Source organism: Ovis canadensis, chromosome 23 (genome assembly GCF_042477335.2).
Source record: "Ovis canadensis isolate MfBH-ARS-UI-01 breed Bighorn chromosome 23, ARS-UI_OviCan_v2, whole genome shotgun sequence".
Taxonomy (NCBI): Eukaryota; Metazoa; Chordata; class Mammalia; order Artiodactyla; family Bovidae; genus Ovis; species Ovis canadensis.
Genome location: NC_091267.1, coordinates 15,950,095 through 15,963,307, shown reverse-complemented (window position 1 = coordinate 15,963,307; position 13,213 = coordinate 15,950,095). Strand labels below are relative to the sequence as shown.

The following is a 13,213-nucleotide window of genomic DNA, read 5'->3' as shown; positions in this document are numbered from 1 at the left end:
CCAGGGGCTCCCTGGGACGCCCTGCTCGCGGCAGATCTGACATCCCTTTGGGAGAGGGGGCTTGGGCTGCGGGGCTCTCCATCACGTCCTCTTTAGTTGAAATGAGAGACAGAGACAGAGAAGAGGGAGGGAGGGGAAGGGCATTCTCAGCGCAATCTTCGTTTCACCGTCTCTGTCGTCTTCCCGTGAAGGAAACCGGCCGGAGGGCTGTGTGACAGCCACGTGCTCCCAGACTCCGGATTCCGGCAGGACTCCCCGCCCTTGGAGCCTGCCAGGTCGGGAGCACCAGCCGGCAGAGAGGAAGTCAGACAGTCCAAGGACTTGGCACACAGGCAGATACCAGGGCGTTTCACACTCCCTTTTCAGTATTTTTGCTGATCTCTTGAAGAATGAAAAGTGGAAGTGTTACCGCTCAGTCGTGTCCCAACTGTTTGCGACCCCATGGACTGTACAGTCCACCAGGCTCCTCTGTCCATGGGATTCTCCAGGCAAGAATATTGCTGCGGGTTGCCATGCCCTCCTCCAGGGGACCTTCCCGACCCAGGGATCGAACCCACGTCTCCTGCATTGCAGGCAGAGTCTTCATTGTTTGAGCCACTAGGAAGAATACCTCGCATTTTGAAAACACAAGACTGAGAACATGTGTAGCAGACCAGGAACGCACCACTCTCGTTTTCAAATGGCAAATCAGTGACGGGGAGGAAAGGTCCCGTCGCAGGGGGTGGTGGGGGGCGGGGGGTTGGCACAGGGATTTGTCTTGTGTGTGTGCAGCTCAGCCACATTTGCCTTGAGCAGTGTGCGAGGCAAATCACAGATGCAGTCAACGTTCAGACACCATCGGCCACCTCATTCCCACCGCCAAGGAGGACATCCACGGGCTTGCAGCAGGACACCCACGTGGCTCTTTGGTGACCAGTGGATGGACAGAGAGAAAAGACAGCTGTCCTCCTGGAGGAAAGAGTGCAGTCACCCGCAGGACACTCCAGATGTGTGTCTGTGGTTTGAACCCGCGGAAATCACACACCCGTGTTCCCTGGAGGGAACTCTGCATACCTGATGACACAGATACCTGGGCCTGTTTCTGCCTGTTTCATATACTGGGAGGGAGCCGGGCTGCCTCTGCCTTTAGCATCAGCACCCTTCTCACCAGACCCAGCCACCTGGGGGGAACGGGGCTCTCAACTGAGCCACGATAAACTGAGATCCCACGCAAGGTCCAGGTCTGATGTCTGCAAACACCTAAAGACTCTCTGAAAGCCCCTCAAACTCATTTCCACCCGAGAACGCAGGGGCACAAGGGGGCCGTCCGTGACCCCCCCGGATGCCCCCTTCACTGTCCAGCCTCGACCTTCTGCCCTGACAGACACAACGTGAAGGGCACGTCAGGTTCCCACCCTTCCTGCCTTTCCCTGCCAGCTCAGACAGAAATCTGTTTCACTTCAAAACTCAGGTTTATCTTTCCAAACTGAAATTCTGTTACTGCATCCAAGGGCCCAAGTCCTGTTTCTGCCATCTGAGCAGAAAATGTACTGCAAGTCGAAGAATGCTGCATTTGGTGTCGGAGAATGAGAGGTGCTGGGGGTGAATGAGAAACACAGTCACCTTTAAAGAAGAGAAACAGTGTGTGCGCGCCCTGGAGTCCACACACTTGAAAAAAAAAAATCCTCTGGCCACCTTAGCACGTTGTTAGATGAACCGTCTTGTGGGATCATCCCTCAAACTCTTCTGCTTATATAAATAAAGAGCACTAACACCTGGGGTTTGCCAACAAAAATCTTCAAATGCTAGACCCTGACGGGCTGTCAAACGATTCAAGCCACCTCCTGAAATAGGGGAAAAAGGTCTTTTCAAGAACTCAAGAACTCCAAGATGTTTTTATTGATTTCAATTTCCAATAAAATGAATATGTCTTATCTAAATATTTTTATCACACAACTGAAACATTGAATTATTTTTTTCAGAAATAGAGTTAAATACATCAATCTAGTTACAAATTCTAATATAAAGAGTACAAAATATAATGTTATAAATTGTATTTAAAAAAAGAAATACAAATTCTGTGGTCTTTTGCATTTCACTGCCTCAAAGCATAATTAGCAAAGTTGAAGAATGAACATTTTCTCTCGGTCATTCCACAAAGACACGCTTACAGGGGCACCTGAACCATCGCCTGAAGTCCTGGCCTGTCGTTTTCCTTTCTCTTCCTTTCTGCTCCGTGTATAAAATGTCCTGTGATTTGAGCTCACCCAGGTGAGAAGCAGTGGAACAATACATGCTACTTCAGGTCTGGAGACATTTGGAAAGTGGCAAAGCAAACCTGGGGAGACCCAGCTGTTTTCTGTGCGTTGCTCAGACCTCCGGGGGCAGGGCAAGGAGGGGGGTGTTTTCCTGCTTTGAAGATGGAATGTGGGTGAAGAGAGTCTCCCCGTGAGACACCAGGAGGTCTCCGTGCAGCTGTGACCTCGCTCTAACTGGACCTGCCACCCTGCGGGCTACACTCTGACTCCTGGTGGACAGAAGGTGCCTCAGCCTGCACCAGCGGCCCAAGGAGGCGGCACAGGTCTCCGCACCTGCGGCCTGTGAGTGCCTGACTACAGCCCAGAGGATGCAGGTGGGTGATAGCTCACATCCTGGGGGCGTCTGTGTACAACCTGGGACGGAGCGCTCTTGACATCTGGGCACAAACCTCCCTCATGTCACCAAAGTGGCCTCTGTCATTCCTGGGGCCGTTTCCCGGAGCATCTTCATGAAAGGGAGTGTCTTTCTTGGTTTAAAAGATAAGTAGCCATGGGGAGGCAGCTCTTAAAGCACTGGGTACTTCTCAAAGCCTAGGAGGCACCACCCCCTTGGCCTGAGGATCTGGACTGTGTCACAGCCCAGGGGAAACGCATCCGTCTGAGACGGCCCCAGGCCTCCCAGGAGCCAGGGGAAAGGAGAGACAGGAAAGCGGACGGACGCCCGGAGAAGGTGCTGAACGGCTGAGTGTCCAGAGGATCGAAATGCTCATTCTTCAAGTTAAGGAATAAGAGTGAATAGCCTGAAAGACCGCGATAAGCTCATCATTCGTGTCGCTTGAGTTGGACGAGGAGGAAGAGGCGTGAGCAAGGAGCAGGAGTGAGACGAGCAGGCCGGGAGCGCAGGTGGGGGTCGGGGGGAGACACACGGAGAAGCTGAGGTGCAGAACCGAACCCTTTATTGTCTACGTTACATCTGACGCAACACGGCAAGATCCTGCCGAGAAACAAGGAGACAGCAGAGGAGGAGAGGTAGCAGAAAGTCTGTAACAGTCGGAAGGCGACGTACAGGAGAGACCACGCGGAAATCCTCATTCGAAAAAAGGCGAATCAAACCACACTGGCTAAATAAATAAGTAAAACACAAATCATATTAAATACTATGGTCGAACTGACATCAACGCATGAGCAAACCCATACAATACTGATGATCAGTGGAGGAAAGGAACCAGTCGGGCCCCAGGTGGCTCGTCTCGGAGGCAGCGTCCTCGGAGGGCCTCCCCACCCCCTCTTCTGCTGAATGAAGTGAAAACCTCATTTCTGTGCTCCGGGCAGAAACAAGTATTCCAACTGGCTTGGGCTGTGCGTCCAGCCAGCAGGGCCCCAGGAAGCACCCTTCCAGCAGGCTGCCCACAGAGGGGCTCCCAGGATGCCGTCTGTGGCTCTGAAGGTGCGCACATACCAACTCCTCTGCGCCATATTGTGTACAGAGCTCCTTTAATAACAGAAACACAGAGAAACAGCAGGCCCTGAACTGTCACCCTTCACTGTCAGCCAAGAAAATAAAAGCCAGAAAATACAGAAATGATCACTGGGGGGAGACTACGGACGTGATCAAACGAAAGTCGACAGAAAGGCATTCTGATTCCCAGTGTGAACAAAGGAATGTGTCTCTGTGGCTTTGTTCAAATAACTTGACAGGACAGTCAATTACAGCCGCTGATCATATCTGCACGGACATCCCTAATGACACCAACACGACAGGTCACTCTGGAACATATCTGGTGTAAGAATATCAGGAAAAAATAAGTAAAAAAGTTATATATATATACATACACATATATGCCTATATATGTGTGTGTACATACGTGTATACGTATTTATAGATATAAGCTAGCCAGCTACATTGCATCACTGCAAAGTAACCTGAACCGTCAAGTAATTTAAATTCAGTAACAAGTAGAATCCAGAACCAAACATTAACTAAGAACAACAACAATAACAACAATAATAATAATAATATAATTCAACAAATCATTGGAACAGGAAAACCACACTTTAGGGTTTGTGTGTGTGTGTGTATTTAAACAACTCTTTGTATCAGAAGCCCATTTCTACAAAAACTGCACTAATCCATTACTGTATTAAGTAAACTGTCGCTCTCACCAGTTTTAAAGGTTAGGATAATTTCTGTACATGTAAAATTATTGCTTTTTTGAAAAATATATTTAGCATGCTCGTTTTAATCCGTTTCCTGCCTTTACAAAATTTCACAATTAAAAAAAAAAAAACCTAGTAAAGCTTTTGCAAAAAATTTCACAGAACATTTTCATTCAAGGCAGCAGTAACTTGTGATAATGCATAAGATCACTATGTGCAAAAACCTGAACGTCTCAGAAACCCCGCCATCACACACAGTGTCATGGCGATGGGAAAAGAAAACATGTATCTCTGCGGAATACAATTTTAACTGCATACACTGCAAGGCTTAAGATCCTTTCTTACGGGCCTTAACCCCCCGCTAAAACTTGCCTCTGTGTGACTGAGGAAGAGGTATATAAAGCCGCCCCCACCCACGGGCCTGGGGGTTTCCCCGGTCTGGGAACGAGGGGACTCGCGAGTGGAGGCCCCCAGGCCCGAGAAGAAAAGACGCCTACTTGCTGGGACATATGGACGGGAAGGTAGGGGGGCAGGAGGACCCCAGAGCACCAGGACCCAGGGGTGACCTGGCCCCCCACCTGCTCCAGGGGTTCTCCCACTTGAGTCAAAGGGTCCGGGTCGGGGGTGGAGGGGTTCAGTGGCTAGATCATTTGTTAAGACGGGCAGTCTTCTGTTGTAAGCAGTTTGCAGAATGTAGCCCTGTTACCAGAAGGTCCTGAGAATAAACAAAGAAGCCTGCTTTTCTTAGTGTTCAACTCGCGCTCTTTCCCGAAACACAATCAAAGCCTTCCCACGGCCGTGTTACCTCTTCCGGGTTCACTGGGCACAGACGGGAGGGGAACTCAGCTGGGGCAGGCGGTGGGACCCCTGAAGACGGAGGGCCTCGTCACCCAGCACCCCCGCCGCCCCTTCGAGCCTGCTTCTACAGCACCTGAATGCCCGTCCTGCCTCTTACTATTTTAAATACGCACTAAGACGCGGAGAGGCCGGGGCATCGTCAGCACCCCGCCCCCCTGGCCCCCCGCCGTCAGTCCCAATGTCACCCCCGCGGTCCTCCAAAATCCCACGTGGCTGCTCCAGTCTGTCGACACACGCGAGCATCTTTCCAGTGTCTCGAACCTGTCTTGAACGATACTGATGCTCTGTGTCCCTACCGTGCCTGCCAACACCTCGCTTACTGCAAAAAGCACGGACTATGACTAGTGAGCACGTGGATGCGTAGACAACATCTACATGTACTTCTGAGAAGAGCATCTTCGCCGATGTTTAAACACGTGACAAGAAGCCCCCTTTAGCTTCTGCTCTGGCGGACAGCTGCAGGATGCGAGGCGGTGTCCGGCTGGGGGGGTCTTCCATGGGGCGGCCAGGGTGGCTGTCTTGGGACGTCCAGGAGGGGGCTGCGGACAAGGTCACGGCACCAGAACGGACCAAGTGTATCTCTAGGTTCCCTTTCTGAGAGGCACTGTTTGGACAGCATCTGCGTTAGAATGGTCTCTCCCCTGGAGGAAAAAAGAGACAAGAGAAAAGCTCATTTCTGCCTTCCGGTTACTAAGGGCAGTTGTCTTACTACTTTCTTAGCGTCACCCAAAGCGAAAACAGTAACCTTCACAGAGCCGCCGAGTCAGCCGGCAAACACACCTGGCTTTAGCTGTAACTCATGACGCATGCTTACTTAACTTATATGTAGAGTACATCATGAGAAATGCTGGGCTGGAAGAAGCACAAGCTGGAATCAAGATTGATGGGAGAAATATCAGTAACCTCAGATATGCAGAGGACACCACCCTTACGCCAGAAAGTGAAGAATTAAAGAGTCTCTTGATGAAAGTGAAAGAGAAGAGTGAAAAAGTTGGCTTAAAGCTCAACATTCAAAAAACTAAGATCATGGCATCCGGTCCCATCACTTCATGGCAAATAGATGGGGAAACAGTGGCTGACTTTATTTTTCTGGGCTCCAAAACCACTGCAGATGGTGACTACAGCCTCCATGAAATTAAAAGACGCTTACTCCTTGGAAGGAAAGTTATGCCAACCTAGATAGCATATTAAAAAGCGAGACATTACTTTGCCAACAAAGGCCTGTCTAGTCAAGGCTATGGTTTTTCAAGTAGTCACGTATGGATATGAGAGTTGGACTATAAGGAAAGCTGAGCACCGAAGAACGGATGCTTTTGAACTGTGGTGTTGGAGAAGACTCTTGAGAGTCCCTTGAACAGCAAGGAGATCCGACCAGTCCATCCTAAAGGAGATCAGTCCTGGGTGTTCACTGGAAGGACTGATGTTGAAGCTGAAACTCCAGTACTTTGGCCACCTGATGCAGAGAGCTGACTCATCTGAAACGACCCTGATGCTGGGAGGGCTTGAGGGCAGGAGGAGAAGGGGACGACAGAGGATGAGATGGCTGGATGGCATGGGTTTGGGTGGACCCCGGGAGCTGGTGATGGACAGGGAGGCCTGGCATGCTGCGCTTCGTGGGGTCGCAAAGAGTCGGACACGACTGAGCGGCTGAACTGAACATGACACACGAGCAGGAGGAGCTTGCAATGCTTCCGAGGCAGCCTGGGCAACCGTCAGGGATCTACAGAGAGGCCCTGGGCATCTCCAGTCCGCACACCAGAACAGCAAATCCCAGGGTCTGAACCAGCTCTGGAGAAAAGGTTGAAAAGATGGCAGGGTGGGACTGGAGGAGGATTGGCAAGGTGGGACCGGTGGGCTTTCCCTGGCAGTCCAGTGGTTAAGACTCGGAGCTTCCAGTGCAGGGGCATGGGTTTAATCCCTGGTTAGGGAACTAAGATCCCACAAGTCATATGATGCAGCCAAAATTTAAAAAAAAAAAGAAAGAAAAAACAAGGAAAATCTGAGAAAATCATGGTCAAGGGGACCGAGGGAGTCAGGACAATTAGATGTAATGTCATATCCTGGAGGGGACCCTGGAAAAGGATCAAGAACATTAAGGGAAAACGGAGGAAATCTGAATCAAGTATGGATTTTCGTAAATAATAATTTTTTACTGAGCAAACTCTGGGAGATGGTGAAGGACAGGGAAGCCAGGAGTGCTGCAGTCCATGGGGTCGCAAAGAGGCAGATAAGACTTAGCAAGTGAACAGCAACAATTTTTTAAAAGCAGTGCTCTGTAGTACAACGTAGGTTTACATGTGAACAACAATTCCAGAACAGGGTTAAATTTGGGGGCCGTATAAACAAACACTACAGCACTCCCACAGGTCTGTCAGGACCTGAGAGAATTCCACTCATTGCCAAAAGTAACAACGGTGTTGGAAAAACGGAAGGGGTGTTCTAAAGTCATGGGACCTACAAGATGGAAGGGAGATGGAAGGGAGAGGGAAGGTGAGCCCCAGCTTTCAGACAGGGTCTCAGGCAACGTCTGAAGCATTACTGTCTGAACGATGGCGCTTACAATCTGAGGACAACACAACAGGGCAAGATTAATCTCACTTAACTGCATTAACCTTCAACTGAATTCTCCATGAAGTAAAACCAACAGCTTGAAATTAGCATGCACAGATAAAATGCAGCGCTCGTGTGAAATTCTAACTGCTCTCCGGCTATGCCGGCAGCAAGCCTAGAAATAAGTTCAGGAGGAAGGTCCGGTTGACATAATGAATTAAATGCTTCTCTTTAGTTAACAGTTTCAGAAAACCCCTGTGGAAAGCTCTGCATTCAGATTTCCCGTCGACATCTAGGGGAAGTCAGAAAGATACCAACAACATTTCGTGCGGGGCTGGGGGCTGGGCACAGTGGTACGAACAGGGGGTTATTTGAAATGCAGGAAACAGTGACAGAATGTTGATTAAACTTCCTTAAGTAGACGGTGAATTTCCTGAAGCAAGTTTAAAGTGGAAGTCACTCAGTCGTGTTCAACTCTTTGTGACCCCAGGGGTATAGTCCATGGAATTCTCTAGGCCAGAATACTGGAGTGGGTAGCCTTTCCCTTCTCCAGGGGATCTTCCCAACTCAGGGATTGAACCAGGGTCTCCTGCATTGCAGGCGGATTCTTTACCAGCTATAAGGGAAGCCTGCAGTAAGCTGAGAAGGATATTTTGTATTTTTGCACAGCGACATCACGTGGGTAGAGATCCATCTCCGACGGCATTCATTAGAAGAAGGGAAATGGCCTTTGTGTTCACAACAGGAAAATGGGATTTCTTGTTGGCTGTTAGGTGACTGGCCTTGAGAATTTCTAGGAAGTAACTGTATGTAGCAAACACACTTGCCGAGGATTCCACAAATGGGTGAAGAATGTGTGTGAACGTGCGTGTGTATTATGTGTGTGTGCGTCTACACTTTGTAAACACGGCTCAGACTTCACCCAGGCAGCCCCTGGATTTCCCATCCTGCGGGCCAGAATTCACAAACTTGTACCGGCCTTTAGAGAGGAGACAGGAGGGTGGCCGTGTGTCCTTAAAGGACTGAAGCTGCACACTGCAGGAGCGGAAAGTTTTTACACTACTTATTTTGGGGGGACTGCAGAACCCAACCCAAACCACCAGGGTGTTCAATTCAGTCCACCAACCTCGAGGCAGACATGCCTGCTGTTCACGAATGACGGGATGTGCTCAAACAGCACGTCACTCCTGAGAGGCGTTTTCACTCCCTCACTCGCTGGGGCCATCACCTAACTGCTCACTGCAGCAGTCCTACAGGGTTTGTTAAGAAACGAACTGCATCTGAGCAATCAGACGCCGGGGAAAAGGCAGCCATGGGAGAGGGTGTCACAGAAACACTTCAAACTAAGTGGACTCATGATATCGGAGTACACACAGACTGTTCTTATTCTCCCACAAACAAAGAGTCATCAGAAAACGAGAAGCCTGCTCTTAGAAAATTTGGCTTTTCTCTACAGCGGCTGTGTGACTTGCAGGTTCTTCAGTAAGACTGAAAGAAACATCTTTCCTTCAGGCATTTCAATGTTCTAGGGGTGAATACTGACTTCTGGAATTTGATGAGACCTGCTTTTTCACCCCTTTTGTCTCACAAGGTAGAGGAAGGCATATGTGCTCCTGTATGAGGGTCAGTGACAGACACACACAAGTGCTGGAATCCCCAGGACACGCCTGAGTCTTCCGGAGGTCAGTTTGCACACGAGGCCTGCCTTAGACACGCGCAGTGATGCCACACGCTCCACAATGTGCACGGAACATCTTGGTGAGAAGGACCTTTCCCGAGAAGCCATCAGTACACTCTGGCTCACGGTGCCACAGGTCATTTCAGGTAAATCACTAGTTGCAGTCACGACTTTGGGCGTTGTATTATTGTTAATGGAAAAATGCATGCTGTGTTTCAAGAGCTTACATGAGTTGGATTTACATGAGTAAGAAATTGCTGAGACAAATCCTCTGAATTTGGAGATGTGATCCGTGATACAGCGAATCTAAAAGGGATACTGAAAACAGACATGTGAGCCTGCTCGGTCACTTCAGTCGTGTCTGACTCCGTGTGACCCCGCCAGGCTCCTCTGTCCATGGGATTCTCCAGGCAAGAATACTGGAGGGGGTTGCCACGCCCTTCTCCTAGGATATCCCTGACCGAATCCAAGACTCCTGCATCTCCTGCACTGCAAGCAGGTTCTCCACCCACTGGGCCACCTGGGAAGCCCACTGGACACACACAGGGTGCGTGCTCAGTCATGTGCGACTCTGTGCAACCCCATGGACAGTAACCCGTCAGGCCCCTCTGTCCTGGGTTTTCCCAGGCAGAATGCTGGAGTGGGTTGCCATTTTCTGCTCCCGGGAAGCTTCCCCACATCCCTTTGTGTCCCCTGCACTGGCAGGCCGGCTCTTTACCTCTGTGCCACTGGAAACAGATACAGAGATTCAAATCTACCAGCCACACCATTTATCCATCATTTGCATTAGAACCTCTGCAGCTAAAAATGTGGCAAAGTATGTTGCCATTTATTTTCTCATTTCTCTTTATTTTGATTAATGGAATTATTTCTCCAGCTTAACTATTTCAAAATAGCATTTAGAACAGTAAGAAATAAACTATTAATCACAGACTATAAATTCTGGCAAGGAATCCAAACAAATCAAAACACCAGATTTCACAATTCAGCAAAAGACAGTCTGGTCTCTGAAATCCCGAAACCAGGGGAATGGAAGGAGAGTGGGTTAATTTTTCTTGGTTTTGGACATTACTTAGTTTCTAACATTTCACAAAAAATATAGTAGAAAAACACAATTTCTCCACAACATTTTTAAAAAAACCTATTTTTCTCTAACATGCATAGCACAATGATACCAGTATTTTAGCATATTATGTTCAAAAGTATTCTTTCTAATGATTAATTTTGATGATGAGTAGAAATTAAACACTCAATTTTGTTAAAGCTATGGCAGAACATTTTGAAAATGATGACATCCATGAATCCCTCCTCTTTATGATAGAGTTTTGCTTGGAATATTAGCTTCTCTTATGATCAGAATCATCTTCCTAATATAAGCACAAGCAACGGGTGCCTTCAGTCCCCCAGGGCTGAAGAACCCATCCCCATGGCTAGAGAAGCTCACTCATGAAGTGGGCTCCTCAGTGCCAGGGCTCAAGCCCTTTTACAAGAAATGCAAAGGAACTGGATGCCTACAGAATCAATACTGTGCCCAGGAACCAACTATTTGACACCCTGCTCTCTCCTAACCCAGACTTGTAACTCCTAATGAGTCAATATTCCTCCCCACCCCACCCATGAAGGGAACGTGCTGAGAAAGACAGCCATCTGGGATCTCAGAGCTTCAAGTGCAAGCCTGTGTGTGGCACAGACGGGGCTTGGTCAACATGCATGCATGCAGAGACCACGGCCAAAGACACACCAGAAGGAAGCTCTTTCAGGGAGGGGGATGGCAGAGGAAGGGATTGGGAATTTGCGGTTAGCAGAAATGGTATGGACCAAACAGAAGCAGAAGATATTAAGAAGAGGTGGCAAGAATACACGGAAGAACTGTACAAAAAAGGCCTTCACAACCCAGATAAACACAATGGTGTGATCATTCACCTAGAGCCAGACATCCTGGAATGTGAAGTCAAGTGGGCCTTAAAAAGCATCACTATGAACAAAGCTAGTGGAGGTGATGGAATTCCAGTTGAGCTGTTTCAAATCCTGAAAGATGATGCTGTGAAAGTGCTGCACTCAACATGCCAGCAAATTTGGAAAACTCAGCAGTGGCCACAGGACTGGAAAAGGTCAGTTTTCATTCCAATCCCAAAGAAAGGCAATGCCAAAGAATGTTCAAACTACCACACAATTGCACTCATCTCACATGCTAGTAAAGTAATGCTCAAAATTATCCAAGGCAGGCTTCAGCAATACGTGAACTTCCAGACGTTCAAGCTGGTTTTAGAAGAGGCAGAGAAACCAGAGATCAAATTGCCAACATCTGCTGGATCATGGAAAAAGCAAGAGAGTTCCAGAAAAACATCGATTTCTTCCTTATTGACTATGCCAAAGCCTTTGACTGTGTGGATCACAATAAACTGTGGAAAATTCTGAGAGAGATGGGAATAGCAGACCACCTGATCTGTTTCTTGAGAAACCTATATGCAGGTCAGGAAGAAACAGATAGAACTGGACATGGAACAACTGACTGGTTCCAAATAGGAAAAGGAGTACCTCAAGGCTGTATATTGTCACCCTGCTTATTTAACTTATATGCAGAGTACATCACGAGAAACGCTGGACTGGAAGAAGCACAAGCTGGAATCAAGATTGCCGGGAGAAATATCAATAACCTCAGATATGCAGATGACACCACCCTTATGGCAGAAAGTGAAGAGGAACTAAAAAGCCTCTTGATGAAAGTGAAAGAGGAGAGTGAAAAAGCTGGCTTAAAGGTCAACATTCAGAAAACGAAGATCATGGCACCTGGTCCCATCACTTAATGGGAAATAAATGGGGAAACAGTGGAAACAGTGTCAGACTTTATTTTTGGGGGCTCCAAAATCACTGCAGATGGTGACTGCCGCTATGAAATTAAAAGACGCTTACTCCCTGGAAGGAAAGTTACGACCAACGTAGATAGCATATTAAAAAACAGACACATTACTTCACCAACAAAGGTCCGTCTAGTCAAGGCTATGGTTTTTCCAGTGGTCATGTATGGATGTGAGAGTTGGACTGTAAAGAAAGCTGAGCACCGAAGAATTGATGCTTTTGAACTGTGGTGTTGGAGAAGACTCTTGAGAGTCCCTTGGACTGCAAGGAGATCCAACCAGTCCATTCTGAAGGAGATCAGCCCTGGGATTTCTTTGGAAGGAATGATGCTAAAGCTGAAACTCCAGTACTTTGGCCACCTCATGCAAAGAGTTGACTCATTGGAAAAGACTCTGATGCTAGGAGGGATTGGAGGCAGGAGGAGAAGGGGAAGACCGAGGATGAGATGGCTGGATGGCATCACTGACTCGATGGACGTGAGTCTGAGTGAACTCCAGGAGTTGGTGATGGACAGGGAGGCCTGGCGTGCTGCGATTCATGGGGTCGCAAAGAGTCGGACACGACTGAACTGAACTGAACTGAGGTGCAAACTATTATGTATTACATGTGGGGTACATAAACAACAAGGTCCTACAGCACATGGAGCTAACTGTATTCGACATCCTGTAAAAAACCATAATGAAACAGAAGAAAAACCAAACTGTAAGCATGACCTACTTCAGAAAAACAAAAAGAGGAAACCCTTTCATTCTTCCTCAAGCAGCTACATTAACTGAATAAATCCATTCCTGCATCTAGATATTAGGACATTAGGATCACCCCACACAGAAAATTCAAATATTATCTCAGCAAAGTAAGTGCAGCTGCTGTATGA

The 13,213-nt window shown here is 48.2% G+C and overlaps 1 protein-coding gene across 5 annotated transcripts in view; it reads right to left on the bottom strand.

Moving 5' to 3' along the window:
- Positions 1-1,855: 1,855 nt before the first annotated feature.
- The window catches only part of ZNF516 (zinc finger protein 516), a 100,177-nt gene continuing 88,819 nt past the window's right edge, over positions 1,856-13,213 (bottom strand). For all 5 annotated transcript variants that reach the window (XM_069569148.1, XM_069569150.1, XM_069569147.1 and 2 more), the window contains one exon: positions 1,856-5,893. In XM_069569148.1, coding sequence (XP_069425249.1) covers positions 5,834-5,893 — 60 coding nt within the window. In that variant the 3' untranslated portion in view covers positions 1,856-5,833. The remainder of the gene's footprint in view (positions 5,894-13,213) is intronic.